Source organism: Phlebotomus argentipes, unplaced genomic scaffold (assembly GCF_947086385.1).
Source record: "Phlebotomus argentipes unplaced genomic scaffold, Phlebotomus argentipes genome assembly scaffold_18, whole genome shotgun sequence".
Lineage (NCBI taxonomy): Eukaryota > Metazoa > Arthropoda > Insecta > Diptera > Psychodidae > Phlebotomus > Phlebotomus argentipes.
Window position 1 is genome coordinate 12096134 of NW_026776177.1, and position 26931 is coordinate 12123064.

Consider the following 26931-nt stretch of genomic DNA (forward strand, 5'->3'; position numbering starts at 1 on the left):
ATGATGAAAATAAAAAGCAAAGTTTCTTTATATATATATACATAAATGAAAGTTTTCGATCAGTCAAACTTTGCGTCTTCATTGGAAAGTTCAGCAAATATCATATGGGTTACATATGGCGCCATCTGTGAAGCGGCACAGCTTGAATGTTGAATATTGTGGAATTGTGGGAAGAGAATCTCTCTAAACTCTTGTGGTGTCTTCATTCACCTCATTCGTTGGTGAAGTTCCGTGGCAAGTGGACGTTTGCACAAAGTTCAGTTAATTAAAACTGTGTGTTCAATAAGTGTTCTCTTTTGCACGATTGATTTCGGTTGCACTTCATCTCGGCACTGAAAACATTTGAAGCTAGAAGAGAAGAACAATTGCCCAATTTTTGACCAAAATCACGTTATAAAGTTCATAGTGATTTCTATTTTTGCGGTCAATGTGTGAGTGTGATTTTATAAGAGATTGTAAAGAAGCGAATTAAGATGGATACACGTCTGCAGAGTAATGAAGTGCGAATTCCAAAGCCGGAATTCGATCTTAAATCTGGGATTCAGTGTCAATACTTCCAAAGTTCGTTCGCCAGATCACTCATGCTCAATCAGTCAAATTTCACGCGATCACTGGATATTCCGCTGAATTTTGACGATCATCCTCCAGCCAAAGAGGTTGCCAAAGTGGCCGCCAAGGAGGAAAAATCACCCGGTGATGAAGTTCAAAGTCCTGATAGTGGAGAAGAAGTCACCCCAATGGAAATAAAGGATTTCTGGCTAAATTCTCAGGTAACTTTCGTCAGAGCATATGGCAAAAATATTCCATCGAAACTTAAGAGACGATCTCTCAACAGCGAATTTCACCGAGGAAAACCCAAGATTCGACAGAATGCGAGGTTTTACGGCTGCGAAAGGTGAGTCTAAACAATTCTGAGGAATCCCATTATAATTGAGTCGCTTCACCCACGCTTGAGGAATCTGAAAGTTGTCTAGAAATCCATCACAGATTGACTCTTCCGCATTTTACCCAAGCCATGTGCAACATTCCACTGTAGAAATTAATATTCCGGTGTTGAGAGGTCTGACAAAATATTTCTGCCGAGAGGGTGGACGATTTATAATGCATGCACTGCACTTTCCCCATCTGCAATGCGCAAATTTCACAGAATTTTGTCAATTCGGCACCTAAAATACTTGCATCCCTTTTCCTCACGTTACGGAGACATCATGACTACCTGTAGGCAGGGTGTAGAGAGAGAGATTTAGACTCCTTATGTCACCGACTTTTACCTGCTAAGATGCTCATCACGTAACATTGTGAATATTTGCTGACTTTATTTAAATCTGCTTTCATTTTCATCTTGCATTGACCTCTTCGCAGAAAATCTAAGCAACCATCGTAACGTTGATTAATTATAATTTAAAAACAATATCGTCCAAAATTGATAATCTTAACATTCATCCGGATGGCATTTCCTGTTTATCAACGGACAAGACAAAGAAATGATCATACTCTTAAGAGGAAGGATAAACAAATAGAAGGTGTGAGAAGAGAAAAACATGTGTTTAACAAAACATCCAGTGCTTGTGATAAGCCAATTAAATCACCAATTGTTTCACCTACCACAACTCGTCTGCTCTAATGAAATTTCTTATTTTTCTTCTACTCATCATCGCAGCCCAGAAGCAGCGGTGATTGAGTAATTAAAGAGCAACCACAACACAATTGCTCTAATTTGCACACGTAATTAATCTCACGACTCTTCTCTCTAGTTGATATGTAGATAAACCCATGTGACCACACATTCCTTGAGTGATTGAGGGAAATGTGCAGAAGAAATTGCTATATATTGAGTTAATGTAAGGTGACTAATGATGTTTGAGGATTTGCCATTGTCTTTGAGCTATAAAAATTATCTGTAATTATCTTTATAATTCCATTACCCTTCACCACATTACGTGTTGCTCATAATAATCTCTTGCCAATTGCTTAAATAGTGGTTCTCTTTGCAAAACCCACCCACATTGAGCTACCGAAATCTCTTTCATGTCACGATAAAAATGTCACTCACTTTTACATTGATTACATATGCCGAAAATTTCGGTGACACAAACATAAATAATTTCATTTTCCCCTTCATTTCATTATACTTTTTGCCCCTTTTTTCTGCACACTGACGCAAATGAGAGCTTGAAATTGGTTAATTTCTGTGTAATGTAACTGCAATATATACATCGGCGCACGAGTATATAATATCCGTAATGAAATGCCCATTTTTGGGTGCAGAAAGAGCTTTCTTATTTCAGTGGCTAACATTAAACAAGATGTTTATTGCGCTACATTTAAATTCACACTCACAGTTTTTTGTCAAACTTAATGGCCAAACACTCTTGCCGGATAAATTCATTAATTTTTTACAAAATTTTTGGGTGTTTTTGCAAATTTTGCGTGTTATATTCATGGCAAATATAAAACATTCAGCATCTCTGCATGGTCTTGTTAAAATTGGTGTCAATGTGGGAGAAGAAGTGACCCTCAAGAGATGGTATAGGCAAAAATTGCAGATCAGATCCCACACCTTATAAATAATTATAGTGAGAGAAAGAGCGAGACCAACACTTCTTTGGAAAATTAATTGCTGACTAACAGTTGGATTGCTTTCTTTCGCCGCCAGCGCGAAGAACACTATCTTGGTACTCTTGATGGAGAGACTTTTGCTCACAGAGATTGACCCAATTCCCTACCTCTTGTTATTCTTGTTTCGCACTCCCATGCCATACAGAGAAAAAGGCCTCGATGCAACTGACTTAGAAGTTTGCTCTCTGAGGTGAAAATATTACATACAACAGCATTACATTGCACTGTTTATATACAGACCTATAAATATGGACGTGAGTACAACTATTTCGTTGAATAGTATGGCTGATTCTTGATAACAAGAGATGGTTGGAATTTTATTGAATACCGATCTGCACAAAAGAAGCGATCAGAAGGTGAAATATATACCACAAGATTGATGAGGAGATTGTGTATTTTTCGTGGCGACTTATTGAGCAACACAGTGTTTAGTAAATACCATGCAAACGCCAAGAGTTGCAAAGGGCCTCAAACATTGATATGTTATAATTTTTGCGACATATAAATATTCCCATAATTGAGATTTCATTCATGTAGTCGCGACGGGGAAAACCATCAAATTTTTGTGTGCACTCGTGCCTGTATTTTCCGTATAAACATTTATGAATAAGAAGCTTCCGCGTGATTTTCAAAATGAGGGAAAATCTCAAACATCATAGAAATTGTAGCATCAAAGCCAGGGGTCAAAACACTCCTCCATAGCATTCAAGAGAAGCGGAATTATAAGAAAGTTTCTTTTGCCAGAGAATATACAGTTAAATTGTTGTCAATTATACGTGGGCTGTCTTTTAGCATCTTTTCGCTTGACATCTTTGGTCTATACCAGAAATAATTCATCAGTATTGCAAAAAATCACCACCGCAGGCGATTTAATACGCACTGAATGAAAGATAAAACATTATGAGTAATTAGCATGGAAGTGAATATCAATTTTATTTTCAACGCCAATCAATTGAGTGATTCAGTAATTGAAAAACTAGTTTTTCGAGATAAATCACTCGTATTTTCCTGTACTTTATTATTGTATGGAGAAATTTTTCCCAAACACTTTAAATCTCCAAGGCTTCCTGCTTAAATTTTCTACTGGTTTTTATGAGTAAGAGAAAACAGTGGGAATTGCAAATGGTTCTTGATTATATGTACAATTTGTTGGGGGAAAAATTACCCATTCCGTTTTTCAGAGGCAAAAAACAAACGGTGGATGTAATCTGTCCCAAATGTTGACTTTCTGTATTTCTGGGTTTATGTTTCACACCATTAAGGCAGGTGCCAAAATATTGTACCCTGTTCAAAATTCAAAAATTTTTACCACTATAACTGTGTCATCTTTCTTCACACCTTTTACGCCATATAATGATGTGTTTTTTAGCATTCTTTATCGTTTGCTGCAATAACTCACCCAATAATATTGTCATGCTTCACAGTGAGGAAGCTTTACGAAACATAATAAGTGTACGTTAATTGCTAATTTCCCCTTAAGATTTCACGATACATCACATTTGTACAATCTGACAAATATTGCTAATACTCATGCCCTAGCGAAGACGTATTTTTCCTGGAATAAAATAACCATTCTTGAGTGGGTCAAAATGCATGCCTTGCGGGAAGAAACCAAAGGTGAAATAATGATCATGAAAGTGAAATGAATATTCAATTGCAATTGTAATTAAATCATCTCAACGGGTGAGTACGCAAAATGTTCAGCTATGCTGCTTGTGCATTATAACATTTCTGTTATTTTATCAGCAAACAGAGAAGAAACCATAGTAATCGCACTCAGGGACAAGCTAAAACTTGTATTATGTAGTGCGGATTATGTTTGAAGAAAGTTTTTTTTCCGTTTCTGAGAATTAGAATACGAATTTATTACGAACTGAATTACGCATTTATTATGTGATAACTTTACTATTGAGAAAAACCGATATAAGAAAATCTGTTACATCTCATCATAAAATTCCCTGCATTTATGCACGTCTATTGAGCAATTTTGCAAAGAATACAATACGGATATTCTGGAATTTATTGTTAAGAGCAATTTATCTGACATCTCTTGATCTGCAGCTCTTTGTGCGATGGTGAGATAGAAAGAGAAAAGGTTTCCATATGCAGCTCAATGGTAAAAACTAACACCACTTTTTAGAAGACAATAGCCGTGCATGAGAATTTGCACATATATATATATATATATATATAGCTATGAATTCGTTATAAAGTGCATCCATGAGAAGTCTGTGCAATTTCATCTCCCACACAAATTACACTAGATGTGCAATAAAAAGAAATTTTTTATTAGGTAAAAACGCACGAAATCCTTCAATTCAACGCATGACAAGAATAAATTCTTCACAATTCATTGAGAGTTAAATAACCTGACCAAGCAGAGAACGAGATTTCTGGGTATTTAGAGCGGAGCATAGAGAATTTCACATGATCTTCAACTGCTGTGCAAATGTAATGGCCATCAAACTGAGACCAATGGATATTTTCGGAAGCTCCACCCACTCGAGTGCCCCGAAAGGATCAAAAAGAAGTATTGATCCACGTTCAATTCAATGCATTTCAATAGGCAATGTTTGGTAGCTAATCAAAGTATGGCTCTTAATTTAAATTTATTCATTCTATGGCGCTTTCAATAAAGATGTCCATACAATTGTAATAATTGCCTTGTGGAGGCTTTTGAAAGAGAATCAACAAATTGAAACCATGCCAAGGTGTTTCATATACTCAGATGTATGCCTTTTATGCCACCAGAAGTGCTCTTCAGGCTGTGGCGAGAGAGAAAAAAACAACTGACTTCCAGATTGAAAAAGAGTGAAAGTAAATTTTAGCAATACAATTAAATTACTGACTTTATCATCACCGCATATGGAGATTTAAATGGAAAAGACCTTACTTTTTCCAAGAAAATGGCTGTAATTCATACATACTGAAGTGTGAACCTTCTTATGTCATCCTTTCTTCACCACACTTTGCATGAAATTGAAAAGATGTATAGAGACTAATTAGGACTATATTCTTCCGGAATTGTAACTCTCTCTGACAAAGTACACCTTTGGCAGCTCGAGACTCCTAATAAATCACAACAATTGTCGGGACGCGCGGTGAAAATGATGCATTCAGTTCTTTCTCTCACACAAAAATCAGATTCTTGCGTACTCTAGTTGGAGCGGATATCAAACTTTTCGCTCTGCTGCTCTTGCGTGAAGAAAGATATTTCCACTTTACACAAACACGTACCAGTTGAAACGTATTACAATATACAGAAAAATCGCAAAAGAGTACATCTCTCGGGTTCATGAGGTAATTCTCCACTCTTTTTTTCATTCCATTTCCACCTGAGAAGTCGATTGAGAATAGGCACAACCCCAAAAAGCCCAACACGAATAACTTGTATTCCGGTCACTCTTTGCCACAATTGTGTGGTTCTCCCTTCTTTTCCCATGATTGTTCTTCATCCCGGGAATGACGATTGTACGTCCCGCATTGATGATCTTCTGACACGACATTTACACTTTATGCTTCTGCCGTTTCTGGGGTAAGATTTTAAAAGCGAAACAGGCGCACGGAAGTGACACTGAAATTTATTGTTCCTGCCAAATTGCGACAGACAGACAAATTGGTGAAAATACTTAACAAAGTGTGGTGACAAAAGAGAAACAATGTGTAATTGGAAATCTTGTATCCAATCCGAAGGTGAATGCAATTGCGAAAGCATTCTCTGTAATATTTACTCACATTTGACAACAATTTAATTAAAATTGTTGAAACATTTATGCTTTTGCCTGGTGTCACACGAGAGAAAGAAATTGATAAGTTCACACTTTGCTTGGTTCGGTAGACTGAATTAAATCTTAAAGCTTTTCAATACCTTCAATGAAAGTCAACTACTATTCATTGATTAATTCAGCTCATCTAAACTTTAAATACTCCAAAACCACAAAAATTGATCACGCAAAATGAGCACGAACAGGGGAATTACTAGGATAGCATTTGTTTAATCAATATCTTTCCCTTCTTGAGGACTATGTAAACATGTATCATACAAATGTTATGTATTACCAGAGGGAAATCGTCCAATTCTCATGCATATTTGCAAAAACTATCTCTCATCTTCAGTAACCGTAAAGTTCTCTAACTGATTTATACCATCTCACACGATTGAATGCGTTATTGTATTCAAAACCTTCTTCTGAGCTTAACTATAAGACCATTTCTTCATCAACGCTGAACAACTCTTTTGTCCGCACTCCTAAGATACATTATATGGAGAAAGTCAATGAACGTCTTTGCCGACTTTACTTGATTTAGAGCTCTTTTTCCATCTGAATTCTTTTCCCAATGAAATATGAATGAATGTAAGTTTGAGGCATTTTTTTCGCTTAACCACGTGCCCAATAAATTGCGAAATATGATAGGCAAAGGAATTTTGCCGAGACGTTCAGTCAGCACAAGCATTATCTGTTCATTGACTCTGATTGCAAACCTTTTGTCTTGCAGAAATGCCAAAACCTCATTGAGGAAAATCGCCGTTTGCACTGCACATCCAGCAATGCTGAGAATCCACAAGTCGAGATGATGATTCTGCAGAATAAAGTGGACACCCTCAAATGGCAAATGCAGCAAGTATGAGGAAAACCTTTCGCACATTCCATATTCAGATGTAATTACATCCTCATTTCCTCGCTCACAGATTGAATCATCGCGCCAAATGTACCGCGCTTTGATGGAGAGTGTTGCACACTTCCTCAAAAGATGCCATACAAGCTTGGACGCCATGCAACAGGAATCACTGAGCAGGAGCAAGAGCGCCCTTCAGATCGATCCCGCCGAACTTCCAATGTCGTCCTCACCGACCAGGCCTCGCAGCACCACGAACATGAGTGACCTGGAGATCACCTTGCCACGCCGCAATATCCTGAGTGACATGAATGAGTCCACATACTCCATCCAGACTGTCTCGTCCTACAGCAACTTCCGGGACTTCACATGGAGACGTACGCCCAGACATTCTTCTGTTCAAAATCAGACACCGGGCACAACAATGGATACAGAGAAGCTGTCCCAGGAAGCCTTCCGCCTGCTTCGCAATGTGAACAACTTGCTGAACACCCACGAACCAATGTTGGCCAACACAGAGCCCACCATTGATGATTCCCTCTTCTTCCTGACCACCCCAGCGAAGAACCTTTTGTTCGCCCACAAACTGGACTCTCGCGAGAGTCGCTCATCCCTGAGAAGCACCTCAGATTCAAATTCAACAGCCTCTTCTAAGCCAGAAACTGACGAGGAAATGCCAGAACGACCATCGCCAATACCCTGTCAAAGCAGCATCCTCAAACCAGGATGCATTGAAGATGAGAGTGGATTCAGCTCCATGAGCTCCTTTCAGGTTGACACCTAACATGAGCATTCTTGACCTTAACTAACTTCTAAAACTCATTCCAGGAGATCGGCTTGCCACTGATCAGCACACCTCGATCATCCTCGGTCTCCAGTGACTCAACAGCACCCGATCCTGATCCTCCGACCACTCTGACCAAAGTGGGTATTCCACTGACTAATCTGCACCGCTGCTGGGGTTCTGCGCCGGCTGTGCCACCTAAGAAAGCTGCCCTGCGATCGCGATTGCTGAAAGAAGACGAAAGCATGCGCGTCCTTTGGGTGTGAAGCCCAAGCAGCGGCAGCAGCGCAACCAAAGCACTCCCACAAAGTATTGTGAAAATCGTTCCCCACTAAAGTAACCCTAGGTTAAGTGTGTTATCAAATGTCTGACTTAAGATATTCTAAAACATTGTCCTAATCTTAGCCACAAAGGAACCCTCTAAAAGGGTGTCTTGAGAAAATTAAATTATTCCAGTTAGAAAGTCTAGAAAGTAGTAGAGATTTATTAATATCGAATAAATTGCCTACAGTCTTGTGTTATGTTATAAGAGAATTCTAAATAAATTAAGTAAGGAAATAAGTATGATCATGTTGGTTTATCTTTTACTGTGTTCAAGCTACCCATTCATTTCTAGAAACTCTCCTCATATTTCTGGAAACTACCCGCATATTTCTATAAACTCCCTTCAGATTTTTAAAAACTACCCATCCCATCCTATTAACATGTGCTGATTTCTAAAATACCTAAAATCTCGTAAAATTAGTTAAATCATGTCTGTTTCCAATCCTTTCACTTCCTAATTTGCTTACCGATAATTCTTCATATATCCAATATACCTATTTCTACTTGACAATTTTACAACAAATAAACTTTGCCAAGGACTTTTCCACACTTTCTCACTCGCTTTTCCATATCTTGTAAAATTCAACAACGGCTGCGGCATTTTTCATACAAGATATCTACCCTCTTTTTGCTCGCTGCGCCACTCTGTGGCAAAATCTAACACTCTGTGATATTGTCATTTTCTCAGTGGAAAAAGGAAGACTTTTTGATCTTGTGTTTTAATTTTATTTTCTGGCCAAATTATCGGAGTTTTCACGGGAAAAGTGTCACCAGGTGCTGAAAAACACCACTGAGAGCTACAGAAGTTGTTTTAGCTATGAGATTGGCTGAATTTTACTAGGGAAATCGCGTTTTTACTTGAGTGATTTTTGTTTTCTCCCAAGAATGTCGTCGTCTTCCACGAGGTAAATACAAGAGGAAAATCAGGGTTTTCAGGACAGAAGGATGCAGGAGAGGTAAAGTATTTGCTTGTGGGGAGTGTGGGTGATGAGTACGTGGTGTCGCGTGGGTGGAAATTTGTTGGGAAAATGCCCCCCGCGAGGCGAGACAAAAGTTGAAAAGTCTTATTGATTACTTTGTGTTTGACGCTTTGTTATGTAATTTAATTAGCTGGGGATGCTCTGTTCTTGGGGTGCACGTGAGGGGCTTCAAGTTGATGGTCTTGGCTGTCTTTGCAGTGAGCTGAAGAAGCTGTCAGAGGAGAGCCTGGCTCGCCCGCCTGAGGAGGTCTTCGACATTATCTGCAAGCTGGGCGAGGGAAGCTATGGGAGTGTGTACAAGGCGCTGTACAAGGAAAGCGGAGTGGTTGTGGCGATAAAACTGGTGCCGGTGGAGTCGGACCTGCATGAGATCATCAAGGAGATCTCCATTATGCAGCAGTGCGACTCACCTTACGTGGTCAGGTACTACGGAAGCTACTTCAAGCAGTGTGATCTGTGGATCTGCATGGAGTATTGTGGAGCGGGCAGTGTTTCGGATATCATGAGGCTAAGAAAGAAGACACTGAGCGAGGAGGAGATCGCCACAATTCTCAGTGATACGCTGAAAGGCCTCGAGTATCTTCATCTGCGCCGGAAGATCCACCGGGACATCAAGGCGGGCAACATCCTGCTGAATTCGGAGGGTCACGCGAAGCTGGCGGATTTCGGCGTTGCTGGTCAATTGACGGACACGATGGCGAAGCGCAACACGGTGATTGGGACGCCCTTCTGGATGGCTCCGGAGGTGATTGAGGAGATCGGCTACGATTGCGTGGCTGATATTTGGTCGCTGGGCATCACAGCACTCGAGATGGCGGAGGGAAAGCCACCGTACGGCGATATTCATCCCATGAGGGCGATCTTCATGATCCCACAGCGACCGCCACCGTCATTCCGAGAGCCCGATCGCTGGTCAACGGAGTTCATTGAGTTCGTCAGCATGTGCCTGGTGAAGAATCCGGAAGAGAGGGCCACGGCGACGGATCTGCTGCAGCATGAGTTCATTAAGAATGTGAAACCGCGGAGTATTCTCAGGGCGATGATCGCTGAAGCGCACGAGATCAGGGAAAATCAGAGCAATAGGCAAATGGCCATCAATCAGGCGAAGCAATTACAGAATCAGCACGAGGAGACTGTGAGTATCTTGTCTACTGAAGTTGTCTAAATCTAATATTCAACTTTCTTGCAGGATGACGATGACCAGGCGGCAAATTCGAAGACAATTAAGGAGTTTCCTGATGACTCGAAAACTCTTGTACCTGAGCGGGATAATGACACGGACGGGAATACAATGATTGCTCATACAAATTGCGGAACTCTGGTTCCGGATACAGGTACAATGGTGGAGTTGGAGTCAAATCTGGGCACGATGGTCATCAATAGTGACTCTGAAGACGCCACAATGAAAGGTACAATGGTTTTATCCGCTGGAATGTGGAATATGAAATGTAATAAAAGTTGGAACTCATGCATCTCTTCTGTTGTAGAGCACGATTCAGATCCGGAAAAGCCCAAATATCGGCCACTGTTTATGGATCATTTCGACAGGAAGACAAATGTAGCCGCCGGCGGTGTTCAGGTGATGCCAGAAGTGACTCCACATGTGCCTCACGTGGAGAACGGAACTCCTGTGACGCCTTCGGCGCCACCAGCGGAGGCGACATCGCCTCCAGTGGTGAATGAAGAGCGCCAAAAGTATCAGTCGCATCTGCAACTGCAGCTGAATCAGATTTCAGCGGCAAATGCGGCGGGAATGCAGCAGATGCTGCACCATCAAATGGGTGCTGCGGACAATGTGATCAATCTGCAGATGAGAAACCTCGAGAATCCCATGAAATATCAGAGGAACTTTGTTGATGGTGACTTTGAATTTGTAAGTAATTGGCCAGGAAGCTGAGAATTCCTCTACTGTATGATCTGTGGTCTTGCAGTTGAAATTCCTGAGCTTCGATGATCTACAGCAGAGACTGAAGAACATTGACCAGGAGATGGAGAGGGAGATTGATGAACTGGGGAGGAAGTATCACGCTAAGCGACAGCCAATTCTAGATGCCATGGATGCGAAGAGGAAGCGTCAGCAGAATCTCAACAACAACCTGATCAAAATCTAGGCTCATTCAACCTTTTAATCGATATGAGGACACTTATTGCTCTCCTAGTCCTAGGTCATTTATGAGAATTAGGCATGTTAGATGAAATTGTGTAATGTTCTTAGCGGAATCTTTGCCAAACCAACTTAATTCTCTATTTTTGCATTAGGACTCAAACTCCTTAATACGAGATTTCGCAATAACCATATGATGAACAGTGCCCGAGGGAGTTTCTGCAGGTGGTTCAATGACACAGAGATAATATTTTTCGAAGAGAAGACTGTAAATTGAATGAAAATTATACATTTTTCATATCCCACTTGAACATGCGCGTAATGTGGAAATCTTAATTTTTATAGCGAGCAACGGAAGAATATAAAAAGTTCTATATTTCCATTGAATTTGAAATATTCATTATTTCGCTGGTGAAAGCATCAGAGGCGCTGGTAGCGTATAACAGATTTGTATAACAGCGATATCCATCTCACTCTCTCGCTCTCGACTAGTGTCGTCCCTTTCTTTTCCGCCCAAATAAGCCCACTTTTCCGCAGTTTTATAAAAGACGTTGCTGGGGTTAGACGTGTTCTGTTTGGTGGTGGATCTGATTATTTAGTTACTTATTTTAATTCCCTTCCATCTTTATTTAAGACGTTTGTGCCGTTTGTTGCGCTATATCTGATATTTCGGCGTTGCAAAGTTGCTTTTCCAACATTTGCACGGTGCGAAAGCTCTCGTCCCCCCTGTACTTGTTTTTTTGTGTGCGTGTCCAGAGGAATCTGGCCTGTGACGACGTCCGAGGGAACTGGAGCTGCGGACAAGTGTGTTTGATGGTGGCGCAGGGTGGATTTAATTGAATTTACCTGCCCCAGAGCACACCTGAGGACGTGGAGAGCGGGGGCCGATCGAGGCACAGTGTGTGGAAAAGAAAGATGGTGACTGTGTGAAGTGGCGCTTTCGCTGAACTGGCCAGTTTTTCCCATATCGCGCGCCGTTGATAAAATTACCCAGGAGAACTTCCGGTCAGTGATCGCGCGCTGGTGTGTCTTCCTGAACAGCAGCCATGGCGCTCAACAACAGCAGTGGCGGAAGCAGCAGCAATCTCAGCAACACGGCCAACAACAATAATGCAGACCAGAAGCAGAGCAATCTAGTCGTGCGCATGGATGAGGACTCCGCCACGAAGCTTCAGGCGCTCTTCGACACAGTCCTCAAGCCCAGCGAGCAAAATCGCCCATTGCAGATCCCACTGCGGATGCGCAAGCTGCCCAACTCCTTCTTCAACCCGCCGTCCACGGGCTCCAAGTCGCCCTCCGTCTCGCACTCGCGCGAGAATAGCAACGACTCGGCCTTTGGTTCTGGCACCACGATCGTGTACGCGACTGGGGGCAACGCCGCCCCGGCCAGCAGTGTCCTCACGCAGCGCCTCTCCATCAGCCACTCGCGGGCCCACAGTAGCCCTGCCACGTTGGAGCAGACTCATGCAGCGGGCCTGAAGACCGCAGCCGCCGCCCCAGCGGCCAGCCAAACGCCGGCACAGCCACAGACGCCACTGAAGGCTGTGCACGCGTCCCAGCGCAGCTACGACGTGATCAGTGCCATCCAGCTCCAGGACGAACTCGGTGACCTGCCGGCCGGATGGGAACAAGCCCGCACGGCGGAGGGACAGATCTACTATCTCAAGTAAGTCGACACGTCCTCAATTCCACAGTGCGACAGGAGAGATTGGGCCATTTCGAAGGAATAGTGAAAGCTGGGAATGGTCAGCACATAGCTGAGATTCACCCAATTTTCTTCTTTCTCTTCCCACTGAGATTACATTTCCGCTGCAGTGTAAATCACACGCAATTCACTCCTTTGCATTCGGAAACCAATCCCGACAGTTCCTGAAAATCCTAATAGATTCTAGCAAGGATACTTAAGGCCCTAAAACTTCCGAGATAAGGAATACAAGCGGAAGTAGTATTGCTCAGTATTCTTCGAATTGGCCCTGCTCTCCTCTAGAGCGCATAATTTTTGCCAATTGGCCCCCAAAATGCACTTCCTGCAGCGCATTGTCATTAAGATCAAGTGCGATTACCTGTCCAGAGTACAACTCTATAGTTGAGTGTGATCTAACTGGGATAATTTCGAGATTGTGTGCTTCTGAGAGTGTATATGAAGATTTTCTTGTTACTCTACGTATGTCCAACAAACTCTAATCCTCTGTATTCATCTCTCTCCCTTCCTTCGCACCCTGGCTTTGGGCCTGTCTTCAGCAATTTCCTCTATTCCATTGATTTCTTCAACTTGCCACGATGATGAGTGGAAAAAGGTGGTATGAGTAAGACAAGCAGGCATTCAATATTTTTCAAGTCTCTTCTGGGGCGTCTCACAATTGCAATTGACGTTTGCATTTATTGATATCTTGACTAAATGTATGATCTTGGTGATCTTCCATACATAAAAATTCTGCGCTGAAGGGAGAATCTCTCTTGATGGAGTTTCGCTGGGTTGAAAAATTCCCCACTCAATTAACGTTTGTTAAATTACCCAGAGATAGACGATGCCTATTCCTTTGTGATCTCGCTCGCAAATCAGCTTTCTTATGCGGCGCGGTGCCAGTGCTTCTGGTTTGAGGGGGAAACTCGTTGGAGACTGGATTGGGAGTTGTTTTTTTACTTAATTTTCCTTTTCCTTTAATCTCTTTGTGATAAGTTAATGCAGTATTTTTATATGTAGTTATTTTGTTGTGGTTGCTGGCAAAAATCAACATTTCCAACTTGGGAATTTCATATCAGACTGTATGTGAAGATATATTGGGACTTGGAGTTTATACTTTAACAAGAAACACAGAGCGCGAGCGAGAGGGAGCACAAGTCGAAGAAGTCCGTGATGATGTGTGTGTGTTGAGAGAGTGAAAAAGAAGAAAAATGTGTATGACTAAACACCAGTTTAGCAACTTGTTGCTATTCTATGGGTCTGTGCCCAAGAGGTTGTTCATCGAGTGTGATTTTCCCACAATTCACGAGGCTGTTTCGGGGCGAATGGACTGACCAACCCCTTTTCATGCTTGAGGAGGAAGTGAGTGTGAAAGAGATACTGAATTTAATGTATTGTCCAGAGAGTTTCTGTATGTGTGGTGCTGCTGCTCATCAAGAATTTGTTCAGCTGTTGGGATATAATTCTACTCGGGTGGCCGCTGATGATCCCCAACTTTGCGCTGGCGATTGAACTGCGCTCCAGAATTGTTCACTTGATGTCACCTTGTCACTGACGAACGCACTGTGATAAGCATCAAGTCTATTTCACTTTAATTTACTATCTTATCACAAGCGAAAAGTCCAACATAGCCAGGGTTTGTGAGAGGTTGAAATATAGTCGGAATGATGGGTCAGTTTATGTGAAATCGAATTGCATGTACAGTTGTGGCCGTGGAAATAAGTCTGCCGTGAGTAAAAGAAAGGACATCGATAAGTATGCGCGATCTATTAAAGTGTCTGGAAGAGTTTTCCAACGAAATTAAAATATGATTAGAATCGAATAGTCGTGATGCTATGCGACATCCAAAATCCTTCAATTTCTTGCATTTGTTGATTTTATCGCGATATGCACAGTGTTGTACTGTTGACTATCTTATAGCGTGAGAAGTACTAATATGAGCACCCCTATTGGTCAGACAATATCTTTATTGACTAATTGACAATGTGTAGTGTATATGTATAATGTCTGGGAGAGACTCAAGGCAAAGTGATTTTCCCCTATAAAGAGAGCATAATTGTGTCAATCAAAGTATGGAAATATGATCACATATTGGGAAAGAGAGAAAAAAACTCCCCTCATATCATCTTCATTGCTCAATTAGAGAGGCTATAACAATTCTTTTTTATTGAATGAGTGAATTAGGGTAATGCTGGAGTGTTACGTTTGGAATGGGTGAGAGATTTGCAAGGGAAATGTGACGCTAGACTGTTGAAGAGATCAGGCCAAAGATCATGCATGACAGTCGTAGGCGGATGTTTTATTAGTGAATTTCGATTCTCTTGACCTTGCTACCATTTTTTTTGGAATACCAAACAAGGCTGAGGAGAAGCATGGTGAGTTATGCAGTGCGGTGAGGAGAATTGACTTCACTATTGCAGAAAGGGATTTCGGTGAATTCATTTGGTGATTACTTGTGGTGACGCATATGAGGAAAATCACTTGTTCTGAGAATTTCGACAGAACCGGATACAAATTGGGTCGTATTCACATGTCGCGAACATCGCAGATCAACATCCATTTTGTTGCGAATCTGTGACGTTATCTAAGCGAAAATGGGTAAGATAAACGCAATGTTTGAGGTATAAAAATAGTACATTTTGATAAATTATATAATTAATATGGTGGTGAAATAAAAATCATGATCGCGTATGAATGAGCGGTGGAAAAAGTGCGCATCGAAATGGCAATTTGTGCGTCTTGAAATGGCAGAAGAATCACAGAAACACTCGTGAAGATCACGATTGAAAATTTCTTCACAATAAAAGGTCATCGCATTAAGTTATTAGCAGTGAAGAAGAGACACGATTTGTGTATTTTTTTCTGCTCAAGTATAACTACTTTGTGAAATGAAGTTGAATCATTATCATTTTATATTGTCTTGATATCAATGAAAGATAAATCGAAGGGGATTTATTTATTCTTTCAAATCGAGTTGAATAGCATTAAAAAGTGTTGTGAGTAAAAGGATCAAAACTAAGCGGATAATGCGATGTCGTGTTCATTCATTCGTCGGTCCGTCCATTCAGTGCTTTTTCATAAATGACAAATAAATATTATGATAAGAATTGAAAGACGCTGATAATTGCATTCCCAGAAATTTATAAATAGAGTCGAATATCTTCAATAATTTCTTTCCTATATGCATTCAAAGTGACACCCTAAAGAAATATGATATGTTTCAAAATAGTTGGAGAAGTAGAATTAATTACATAAAAATGCCCCTATTTTTTTTTAATTGAATAAATTTTGAAGCACAATCACTCATTTTCCTGAAATAATAAGGAAGAGTGTTTTATTTCTGGCGTAATTAACAGTGTGTCTGAATTTTTATGTAATATATTATTCATTTTTTTTTCATAGAGCCTCCAAGATCCACTTGAGATAAGACAATCGCGCCAAAGTAAACACACAATATAATTTTTTCAGGCGGCAAAACGTCGACTTTTCTCGAGTTTTTTCTTCCGTCGCCGCTTTATTCACTATCCAAATGCTTTAAGAGACTTGAAAGATAGACGTCTATCAAGGCCTTGCAGTAATTCAAAGATATTTTCATTAAAAAAAAAGAAACAATTCCACACTCCTAAACGTGTGATCATGACAATGTAATGAAGTTCTAGGATAAATTGTGAGAACTTTCATGTGATTCTCATGAGAAAGGGAATTGTAATTCACTAAGCAACACTGCTTTAGTATTAAAATCTTCCGTCAAACTTTCTGCTGTGGTGTGAATAAGAAATAATAGTAATGTCGAGTGTGTTTCTTCCAAGGTGAATAATTGTGATTTAAAATCGAATTTCTCCAAAGGTGTCAATTATATTTGGATTGCCTAACGGAATGGGTTTCGTATCAAGGATACAAAATAAGATTGATTGTTGAATTCATCAGACATTCTTGTATCTGTGCTATCTGTGTAAAATAAGAGAAACTTGCCACCAGTGTTTGTATGTTAAATAATAATATATTAATATAGTATTATTATAGACAAAGAAGATGCACGGAAATTTTATTAAACACGAAGCTAATCCCACGATTATTGGTGCAATTCACCTTGCGTGGCTGCAAAATTGCAAGATTTCACTTGAGGTGAAACAAAAACTCAAACACATACAGTAAAAAAGGGGTGGCAAAGAGTTGGAAGAAGTTTGTTGTCTAGCTTCTTTGAAATTCCAGTTAAGTTCTGAAGAGTGAATTGGGCAATATATGAATTTTTGAGGTGTGTTTTATGAAGAGAAGTGTGGGATGTCGATTATTTCTAAAGGCTGAATGAAAGTGTCTTGTATTGTCACAGTTTGGATGTAATAACCACAGTTTGACGATGAAGAAGAGAGAGATCATTGTGCGAACGAGTAAGAGAGTGTCGTAGCATATTTTTTTTATTTGTTTATTTCTTCATTATCAAAGTGCCAACTTCTTGTCGCCAGCCATCGAAGAGAATGCTCACACTCTCTGTGGCACTCTTTTTGAGAATATGTTTACCCAGAACTACGTTGAAAATCTCTCGCGATGGTGTTGCCTGAAAATAACCGAGACGTCAATATATTTTCGCACAAGTGGTGAGAAAATAAAACATCACGATCACACACCTCGATCGGATACAATATTAACCCTGTAGATTTCATTATTAGTGGGGAAAATTCTTAGCTGTATACAATATTTAATATGACCGCAAAGACAGTGTAAAATCGTCACCGATGTCACGATACTCGCGAATGGGAACGAGTGAGACGGAGTGAAATTGAAATTGGACGATGAAAACAGATGTAAAAAAAAAGAGTACTGAAGACGTTATATTTTTGTCTGAAGAGATTTTCCTAAAATACAACCCAGAACGCGCCTTCAGACAGTAGAGATGAAAAGCAAAAGGCGCCACTTGTATGACAAATCGTAAATAAAAATAGACAAATGCTAGAATTAAGAACGCCAAGTGTGTGAGCGACATTCATTGAAGATGGGGAGATGAGAACTTTTCCTCGAGGCTCTGCAATCGCACGCCATCTTTTTTGGGTTGTTTATCCAGAACAGGGAGGGACTTTCACATGCCAATAGATTTTGTAGGTTTTGAAAGATAATTTGGTTCAGGGTAAAATCACAAGGCTGCATGGCTTCTCATCACAACCTAAAAGCTGTTGCTGTGAAATGAAATAAAAAGCTAGAGAAGTAGGTACCAGAGGCGTAGTTTTACCTTTTTACCCTTTATCGGCTTTCTTTGCCTAATAGGAATTATAATCCAACAGAATGTCATATGAACATGTCATGACTAGACAAAATCAGATACACGAAAGATCCTACGCATACGAAAAAAGTTATGACATTCTGTAGGACTCAAGAAAGAAAGTCTATCGACACGACATACGAACAAAATCTCGATCCAACTCACGAACTTCAAATGACAAATATTCAAGTGTTTATCGCTGTACGAAGTGTATGAATTTGAAGATAGTCAGGGCAGTATTAGTTGCCATATTCACATGAAATGGCAATTAAAAGAATATTTCTAAACGCCTTAGACAGGCATATAAATTGCACTTATCGATAAACGTGATTTTGAAAATAGAAAATTTGATTATTGGTTTGTAAAGTTCTGTCTCAAGAAAAAGCACACGTTTTAAGTAAACAATCGTTATGTCTACGTCTTAAAGAGTCAGGTAGATCTCCTCAAATCGGACAACATCTCTTTGCATTCTGCTTTCTATTGAGGGGTTTCTGCAATTTCAGGGTTAAGCTAAATGTGTGAATGATAGAGAACAGAAAACGGTCTTAATTGCTACGCCACTGGCTAATACAAATGGGAAATTGATTTTGAATGAAGTCTTGAGCCTATATGTTATAAACTGAGAGTTGGCAATACGTAATTGGAATGGAAACCCACCCATGATCACACTTCGATTAGTCACACTTGACTAAATTTATATGATTGCAACGCCCCCATGGCATTATACAGACTCTTTTTTTCTCGCCTCTGCAATCTATTAACCCTAGAAAAGTTGAGAGTTTATCCTGTTGGATGTGATCAATTCGTGCGATCTTCCGAAAAAAAGATCGCGTATGGAAAGTGGAAGAATAGAGATCTTTTGAGAAACATGTGCAGGAAGCTGAAAATAGATTTTCATTGCTCACAGTCTTATATTTGTAGACGCCGCGCTGTGTCACCGTAAATGCGGTAATTAATTCACTGTGTCAACAACTTTTATTCCTCCTCAACCGAAATGACCATTGGAATCTATAATATCTGATTTGAAAAACAGAATATCTCAGTGTGCATTGCATGAGGAAAATGATATGTTCAGGTTTTTCTTCTGATATTTAAATTGAGAAGTCATCATGTAATGATTGTTGTTTTAAGAAAGCTGAGGCAAAGTTGAATTAATTATTTAATTTTCATTTTAAATAGAGTGAATCGAGTGAAAAGCCTCAACTCGAGCTCGTGATGCTTTTATAAATAATATATTTTAAAATTTCTTCCTCAATATGCATACATTATGACTTAAATTTCTGTGTGTTTCACTTGGACATTGATCTCAATTTTCTTTATCGGCTTTATTCAGGTGTTTCCTTCGATCAGTGTTTTGAAAATTCTTGTAAATGTTCTGAAAAAGATGTAGTTCTTTTTCTTGGCAATGACGCGGATTGAACTCATGTTCGTAGAGGGAGAGGGAGAAAGAGAGAGAGAGAGGTGAAGACAAAGTTGATTAAAATCGCTTTTCTTGATATTTGCCGATAAACACAGGTCGGAAAGTCACCAAATTGATTGAGTCGCAGTGTAATTTAAGTATATATTATCAAGTTTGTGTATATATTTCATTGTGGTGGTCTCCAATTATGTTTAATTGTGTTTGAGTGTGAAAGAGATTCAGAGATGGTGGAGAGGAAATGGATTGTATGCTGCTAATTCTTCGTATAGGTGAAATCAGTATAAAACGAACGGAAAGATAGAAGGTAAAGGCATTAGAGGATGTGTGTATAAAAAAGTAAGCAGCGGTTTTATACACTAACAGAAAGGTACGAGAGGGAGAGAGAGAGAGAGAGACTCAACCGGATTGCGCACTCAGCAATACATGGAAGCAAAGGTGCTCAGACAAGTACTTTTTTCATTTCATCATGTTTTATTTAATTTTATGCCTATCTTTATATGTTACCTGTGTGCGATTGTTGGGCTGTATAGTCATGAAATCACTGACAAATACAGTCGCTCTGTTGAATTTTGTACCTCTATTGCTCTCTCATAAATGATCAGTTCCTGATTATGCAAATTGAGTAAAGTAAAAAGAGACTCGAGATTTTAATAAATTGCCAACACGTGTGCACAAAAGAAGGTCTTATAAGGAGTAATCTGGTAGATAAGCAGTTAGATAGGTAATGAATTAACAGAGATGTAGACTTATCAACTCCTCCAGTGTTATGTAAGTTTATATTACGGCCTAGCTTGCATAGCAGATCGTTCTGATCTTGGTTCAACTAAGGCAGTAAACTTGAGTAATACACCCTTTTTATAAAAAGTCTCCAAACCACAAAACCAACTCTTCATACAACAATATTTTCGAATTAAGTCTCTAGTTATGATTGCTTTTTCTTTACCTTCACCATAACCAATATTACTCTGATCATCTCGCAGACCAACGCTGGTTTTTTACAACTTGTTTATTACAACTTTAAGTCATTTAAGATAAAACGAGTGTGTGAGTGTTGAAATCCAAGTGGTGTTGTTTCACCATTTATGAAAATGAACGGCGCACAGAGTTATTTTGTTGTGTGTTTGTGTGGAATTGTTTTCAATTCCAAGAACTGAGGTGTAGCTTGTTTCAGGTGTAGAAAATGCTCTTGTGCATAAGGATTGAATTCAACTTCAGCCACGATATGCTCGCTTTCAGTGAGAATGTGTTTTTTTTTCATATATATCACATGAAAACTTACAGGGTGACATAGTTTCTTATTATTCTTCAAATATTTTATATTATGAAAGGAATCAAAATTAGCATTTTTCTTTCAATTTTGTAAGATAAAATTGATTTCATAAAAAATCTTGTAAATTTTGGATCAATCTGAAATTTGTCTGAGTCAGAGAATTCGAAGAAACTGCATCTCTTCTTAACAAAAATATAAAATATGAGCAAAAAATTATCCTCTTCATGGGACAAATGTGTCTCACATGGTCTTAAAGGATTAACTATGTGAGATCTGTAAACTTACATCGAAACCTAATTAGATTTTCATACTTTGGCTTATCATTTGTTTGTTTTTCTTAGCAAATAAAATTGAAGTTATTGAAGAGAATGTGTTTTGAGAGTCGCGCGCATTTTGAGTAATGAAGACAGAGGAGAAATATTGAGATTTTTCCAACACGTTTTATTATTAAATATTGGCACGTAATAATTTAAGAGTAAATTACTCGAGGTCTTTTCCACAATTTCATAGCTTATTTTTGTTGGTGAAATAACAATTTTTGTGAAGAGTGAAGCCAATAAAGAAGAAATATTTTATGTAATTCTTGTGAAAATCGTGTTTCTCCTCACTTTTATTTGCTCACTAAGAGCCAAAATTGAAACTAGTTCAATGGGAAGTGCGGGAAAAACTAGGGATTCTCGGATGGAACATGAATAGAGAATGAGAGAGAAAAGTCTGTGAAAAGCAAGGGCGTTTTGTATGGACAAGGAAGGAGGAGAAAAAGGGGTTTACAGAAGCGTTGGATATTTATAGAATTGAGAATTTATATGGTCGGCTGATGAGATGTTTTGCTATATGGTCAGTTGTTTTGCTTCTTTCTTTCTCTCACTCTGTAATTTTCATCCATTTGCTCATATACAGAATATACAACATTGATATAATTTTGCAAAATGTATGTCTGCCGAAGATTCGCCAGTTAATGAATTAATTGAGGAAAACAGATGTATGACTGCTTACAGGTAACAATAAAGTCTATCGAAATCCACTTAATTGATGGGGAATTTTTCAGAATATTTGTATGTTTGTGTCTCTAATGTGCAATGTTGATCTAAATTTAATGCTTTTATATGTTATATTAGTGTAAAAGTCAGATTTAAGGCGCCATTTCCTCCCGATTTTCAATAAAATTATACATGCGCGCGCATTTTAGTACATTGATCGCAAGGCCATGAAGACTTTTAGTGAAGAAAATTTGGAGAAATTGTAATTCCACTGAGAGAAAAGATGAAATAATAAAATGTGCAGTTGTTTCGAGAAGATGTACTCTAGAGAAAATTACTTGGCGTCATGTAGTTTTCAAATAATCATACTGCCTCTTTGCCAAAATATTATTCCTCTAACATCCGGTTTACATGTAGATTTTATATATAACATGAGATACATACAATTTTCATTGAAATAGATACACGAGGATCTCTTTTTAATCAGCACTCATGTGACTTCTCTCGATTTTGACTCAGAGCGTGCGTTCTTCGTTATTTAGAGTGAGAAGAGCAGAGAGTGAGTGTGAGTTAGTGTGGGATAATATAAAATTTGGTGAATGGCTGAAAATGGTCAGCAGATGATGTTGAGAAAATCGCGTAAATTTTCCTCAACACGACGTCATACATTCTGAAAAATTGAACGTCACTGACGATGTGTTCATCATTCATAGTTTCCTTTGCCAAATTATTTCGTTTAGCATACTCAAAAGGAGTGTTTTTTTTCTTTCTTTCGTTCTACCCTTGTTGTGGATTGTCGGCGTTGCTATAGCTTCACAGGGCTATTCAGGATTGTGTGACACCTGTTTGATAGTTTTTTTTTATCGATTTTCAAAGGAATTTGTAGTAACTGGTATTTGTTTCTCCCTCCTTGCAGTCATATGACACGTACGACTCAGTGGGAAGACCCGAGGAAACAATTAGCAGCACAGCAAGCTCTAGCCGCCCACCAGAGTGCAGATTCACTGTTAAGGAGTCAGCCACCACCCCAGCAAGCTCCACAGCCCCCCGCAGCAATTCAGCAGAGCAGCGGTGAGAAGAAGGCATTTTTCCTCCTTAATGCACCTAGATTGATTGATGAAATATCATTTTAATGCCAAATGCTAATCATAGCCCGAATTGAACTGAACGTAACTGAAAGATTAGAAAAGTCCGATAGTCCATGTCCCTTTAGTGCAGATGCAGTGCTTTTGAGTAGAATAACATTCAGATAGATCGGAGCAATATATGTAATTGATGAGGGAGGGCATTATAAATAGAATATAAATGTTGTGAGAGAGTGTAAATCAAAGTCCACGCGATTTCTACGGCTCTTTGACCCGCGCAATGCACTTTGGGAGGAACATTTAGTGATAAGACTCTACCAATGTTCATATTCATGCTGACAGATGACTCACATGCTGTCTGCCTATTAATTCATCTACTCTGATTAATCTGAAATACAGAAAAAAAGAAACACGAGTCTTGCCTGATTTGAGGGGATTTAATTAAAATGTGTCAATTTATTATCTATTGAGAGGTTCAATGAGTGATTCCTTATCACTTCATATGTACACAAGCTGCATATAATCTTAAGAGGAGATTCAATTGTCTTGATGTGGTTTTATTTTGCTGAGGGCATGTTGAAATAGAGGAGAAACACGCGAAACATCAATTTGTGGTCAATAAATCTTTCATGGGGTATTTTTTTGTTAATGATATATGAACATGTAGTGAAGGATAGTAATGACTCTTTCTTCGATCCTTTCAGGCACTCCAGTGACAAAGTTGTCGTCCTCATCGGTGGCGTCTGATCCCCTTTTGGGGCCACTGCCAGAGGGATGGGAGCAGGCAATGACTTCTGCTGGTGAAACTTACTTTATTAACCATATTAACCGTACAACTTCTTGGTTCGACCCAAGAATACGTACGTATATTGAACTATTACTTCCAATACCTCAATTTTCCCGCCAATTGATTAATCACACTTCGCGTGATCCTTTGCTTATCTTTTTTCCCGCATCTGCCGCGCTTCTAGGAAGCAACAAATCTGGCTAGAAGCGCATCAATTGATAGAAAGTGTGATACATATTCGAGTTGTTGTTAAGAACAGAAGTTCTGGCAAATGTGAGATGAACTAATTGAGTTGTTTACTTTCAGCGGAGCATTTTCAGCGACAAGAATTGTCAAGGAATGCCGGAGGATGGCTCAATATTCAGAATTTGCAGAAGGAGCGTGAATATCTGAAGCAGCGCCAACAGGAAATTCAACATCAGGTCAGTATTTGTCTTACAGTTATTCTTGAGGCATGTGAATATTAATTGTTCCATTCTTTCTACAGACAATCAGTCTCCAGATGGATCCTTTTCTACCGGGTGTGACTGACCACTCGCGACAGGAATCCGGCGATAGCGGCCTGAGCCTCACCTCTAATCACTACTCAATGCCACACACCCCCGATTTCCTCGCCAACATGGATGATAGCATGGATTGTATAAGTGGTTAGTAAATTTAAATTGCAATTGAGTGTCCCGGAGAATGTCTGTAACTATTTTGTCCTGCAGAAAGTGGAAATCTGGAAACGAGTACTTTAGAGAATACAGATGATCTCGTCCCTTCTCTACAAGTAAGTTCAAAATCTACACAAACTCGTACTTAAATTAAACTCATTGACGTTTTTCTTTGTATTCTGTTCACTTTTGCAGCTCGGTGAAGGCTTCAACAATGATATTTTGGACGATGTTGATAATCTAATGGATTCAGAGGTGAAAACGGACAGTCTAACGTGGATCTAGAAAGGGAGAAAAGAATACCGACAGTGATGGAATATTTGCAGTCAGTTTTATTAGATTTTTAGAGGAGAAAATCAGTGCCTTAAAGTAAATTCTTATATTTTTATTGGTTAAAAGAATGATAAATTTTATATTTCTCTATTAGATTTTGAGATTATATAAAGTATCAGGAACGAATGTGTGAGTGTGTGAATAGACATGAATGTATGTGCATGAAAGCTATATTTTGCTGTTGTAAATCATAGAAAGAATAAAAAAAAAGAGCTGAAATGAACTGATTTCTTGCTAGAAAAATTTGCAAAGCTATTTGTAATGTGAAAATTTTTGAGAAGAGATGATAGAAGAATAGTGAAAATGCAATATTAAATGTTGATTATAACATACAAGCAATGAACGTCCATCATTTTTACACGAGAAAACATTTTTATATGATAGTTTTATCATTGTATGTATTTTTGATATTAAGTCTTAATATCTAAAGTTATGATATAAGCATAATTATTTACATAGCATAGTGATAAAAGAAGCATAGATCGTTTTTTAGAAGCGTAAGATTATGAAGAGTTTATGTATTTAAGATGAAAGGCAGATGTAAAAGCAATCACGTATCAAAAACAAAACTTAAGTGCCTTGTAATTATAGCTCTACAAGAATAATAATAATTTATAATGTTAGTATGTCAAATTCATGAAAAATTTTCTCTTCTCACCCGAAAGGAAGCCAGTGAAGAATTCCACAAGTCACTGGAATAATTGGGATAGGAAGAAATTTCTGTTTTTTGTGTTTAGGATGTAAGATGGCTTTTATTCCTACCTTTTATTTTAGAACTTAGGATCTTTTATAATGAACAAGAAATAAGGAATTTTCTCACATAAGATGAGCGTCAGGAATTCGCTGAATTGACAGGCTTGAGGTTCATGCAATAAAAATGCTTGAATTAAAAAGGCAAATTTTGAAAATCTCCTGAGGTTTCAATCTAAAAAGTTCTTCGTTTGGTGATTGACTGCTCTTTGATGCTATAAAAATTAAATTTGAATCAAGAAGATGGATAGAAAGTTATAAGTAAATGCGATTAGGATATAAATCTTTGAAGATAGAACTATAATTTTTCAATTGTAATCTTATTTTTTGCCTTTCTAACCTAAGATCCATCTTTTTTACCATAAAATATTCATTGAATAGTTGAAAATTTAGTAAAATCTAGAGATAAATATAGTAAAAATACGTATCTTAGTAGGCAATAGTGAAAAATCAAGAAAAATATCGTTATTTTTTCAATACATTCGGTGAGAAATGCAATAATTTTTGGTCGAAACCATCATTTCAAAGACTTGTTGTCACATATTCTGAAGAATTTTTGGATAAAGAAACCTCATTTGATTTCAACTTCTGACCTCAGGAAGTGAAGAAGCCTGTTGGGACAGAGAAGTCACGATCAAATACGAGTAAACCGTCCAAAATTACGTAAAATATGACAATTTCTGTCGTGTTAGGAGAAATGCAGGAAGAAAATCTACGAAAAAGCGTTCATTGACAGCGGGAAAGCCAAGAAATGTTGTGATATGAAAAGGAAAAAAAATCAAAAGTACGACGAAGTTAAGAATTCTCAACTCTCCAGCCTAAGACAATCCTCTTTGCATTGAAAATTGCCCTGCAAAGCACACAAGTCTCTATAACCGAAGAGATTTGACTGTTGCCAAATAAATATTGTTAATTTTGTAATCCCGATTATTAAAATTTGCCCACAAGGAATAGAAGACTAATCATTGTCTGCAATTTGCAATGCAAATTTATCTGACAAATGAGCAGTAAAAGAAATTGTATGTAAAACAGAGAAAGTGCCTCGTTCAGAGGATTCAATTGAGCTGGAATGGATTACATTGTTTTTTTTGGGAAAATCTCATGGCTTTGGAAAAAACATTGCTCAATTTTTTGTACAACAGAAGCATAGAAAAGGAATTTTATAAGAAAGAGTATTATTTGTCATTCAACAAATTTGATGGTTGCATAGAAAGGAAATTTTGTATTTATGAATGTATCATAAAAAGTAATTTACATTGAATAAAAATTTAACGATATAATCAA

The 26931-nt window shown here is 38.7% G+C and overlaps 3 protein-coding genes across 6 annotated transcripts; all 3 read left to right on the forward strand.

Annotated features, from left to right (window-relative positions):
• Window positions 1-59: 59 nt before the first annotated feature.
• LOC132259336 (uncharacterized) lies at window positions 60-8581 on the forward strand. The gene is made up of 5 exons (XM_059756916.1): window positions 60-770; window positions 836-895; window positions 7117-7242; window positions 7310-8008; window positions 8065-8581. The coding sequence occupies exons 1-5, from the start codon at window positions 474-476 to the stop codon at window positions 8284-8286; spliced, it is 1404 nt and encodes a 467-aa protein (XP_059612899.1). The 5' UTR covers window positions 60-473; the 3' UTR covers window positions 8287-8581.
• A 436-nt stretch (window positions 8582-9017) lies between these two features.
• Window positions 9018-11780, forward strand: LOC132260333 (serine/threonine-protein kinase hippo). 3 transcript variants are annotated; one of them, XR_009468363.1, is made up of 6 exons: window positions 9018-9249; window positions 9523-10459; window positions 10514-10733; window positions 10812-11197; window positions 11256-11507; window positions 11584-11780. XR_009468363.1 is itself a non-coding variant. In XM_059758379.1 (5 exons), the coding sequence occupies exons 1-5, from the start codon at window positions 9290-9292 to the stop codon at window positions 11433-11435; spliced, it is 1734 nt and encodes a 577-aa protein (XP_059614362.1). In that variant the 5' UTR covers window positions 9018-9289; the 3' UTR covers window positions 11436-11780. The 3 variants fall into 3 exon arrangements, 2 of the variants coding, with proteins under 2 accessions (XP_059614362.1, XP_059614361.1); XM_059758379.1 differs by having other exon boundaries at window positions 9018-9300; window positions 11256-11780; XM_059758378.1 differs by having other exon boundaries at window positions 11256-11780.
• Window positions 11781-11968: 188 nt separating this feature from the next.
• Window positions 11969-26927, forward strand: LOC132259816 (transcriptional coactivator yorkie). Of its 2 annotated transcripts, none has more exons than XM_059757601.1 (7): window positions 11969-13094; window positions 22953-23107; window positions 23826-23981; window positions 24215-24330; window positions 24396-24555; window positions 24619-24680; window positions 24760-26927. In XM_059757601.1, the coding sequence occupies exons 1-7, from the start codon at window positions 12475-12477 to the stop codon at window positions 24847-24849; spliced, it is 1359 nt and encodes a 452-aa protein (XP_059613584.1). In that variant the 5' UTR covers window positions 11969-12474; the 3' UTR covers window positions 24850-26927. The 2 variants fall into 2 exon arrangements, with proteins under 2 accessions (XP_059613584.1, XP_059613585.1); XM_059757602.1 differs by having other exon boundaries at window positions 23826-23921.
• The last annotated feature ends 4 nt before the right edge of the window (window positions 26928-26931 follow it).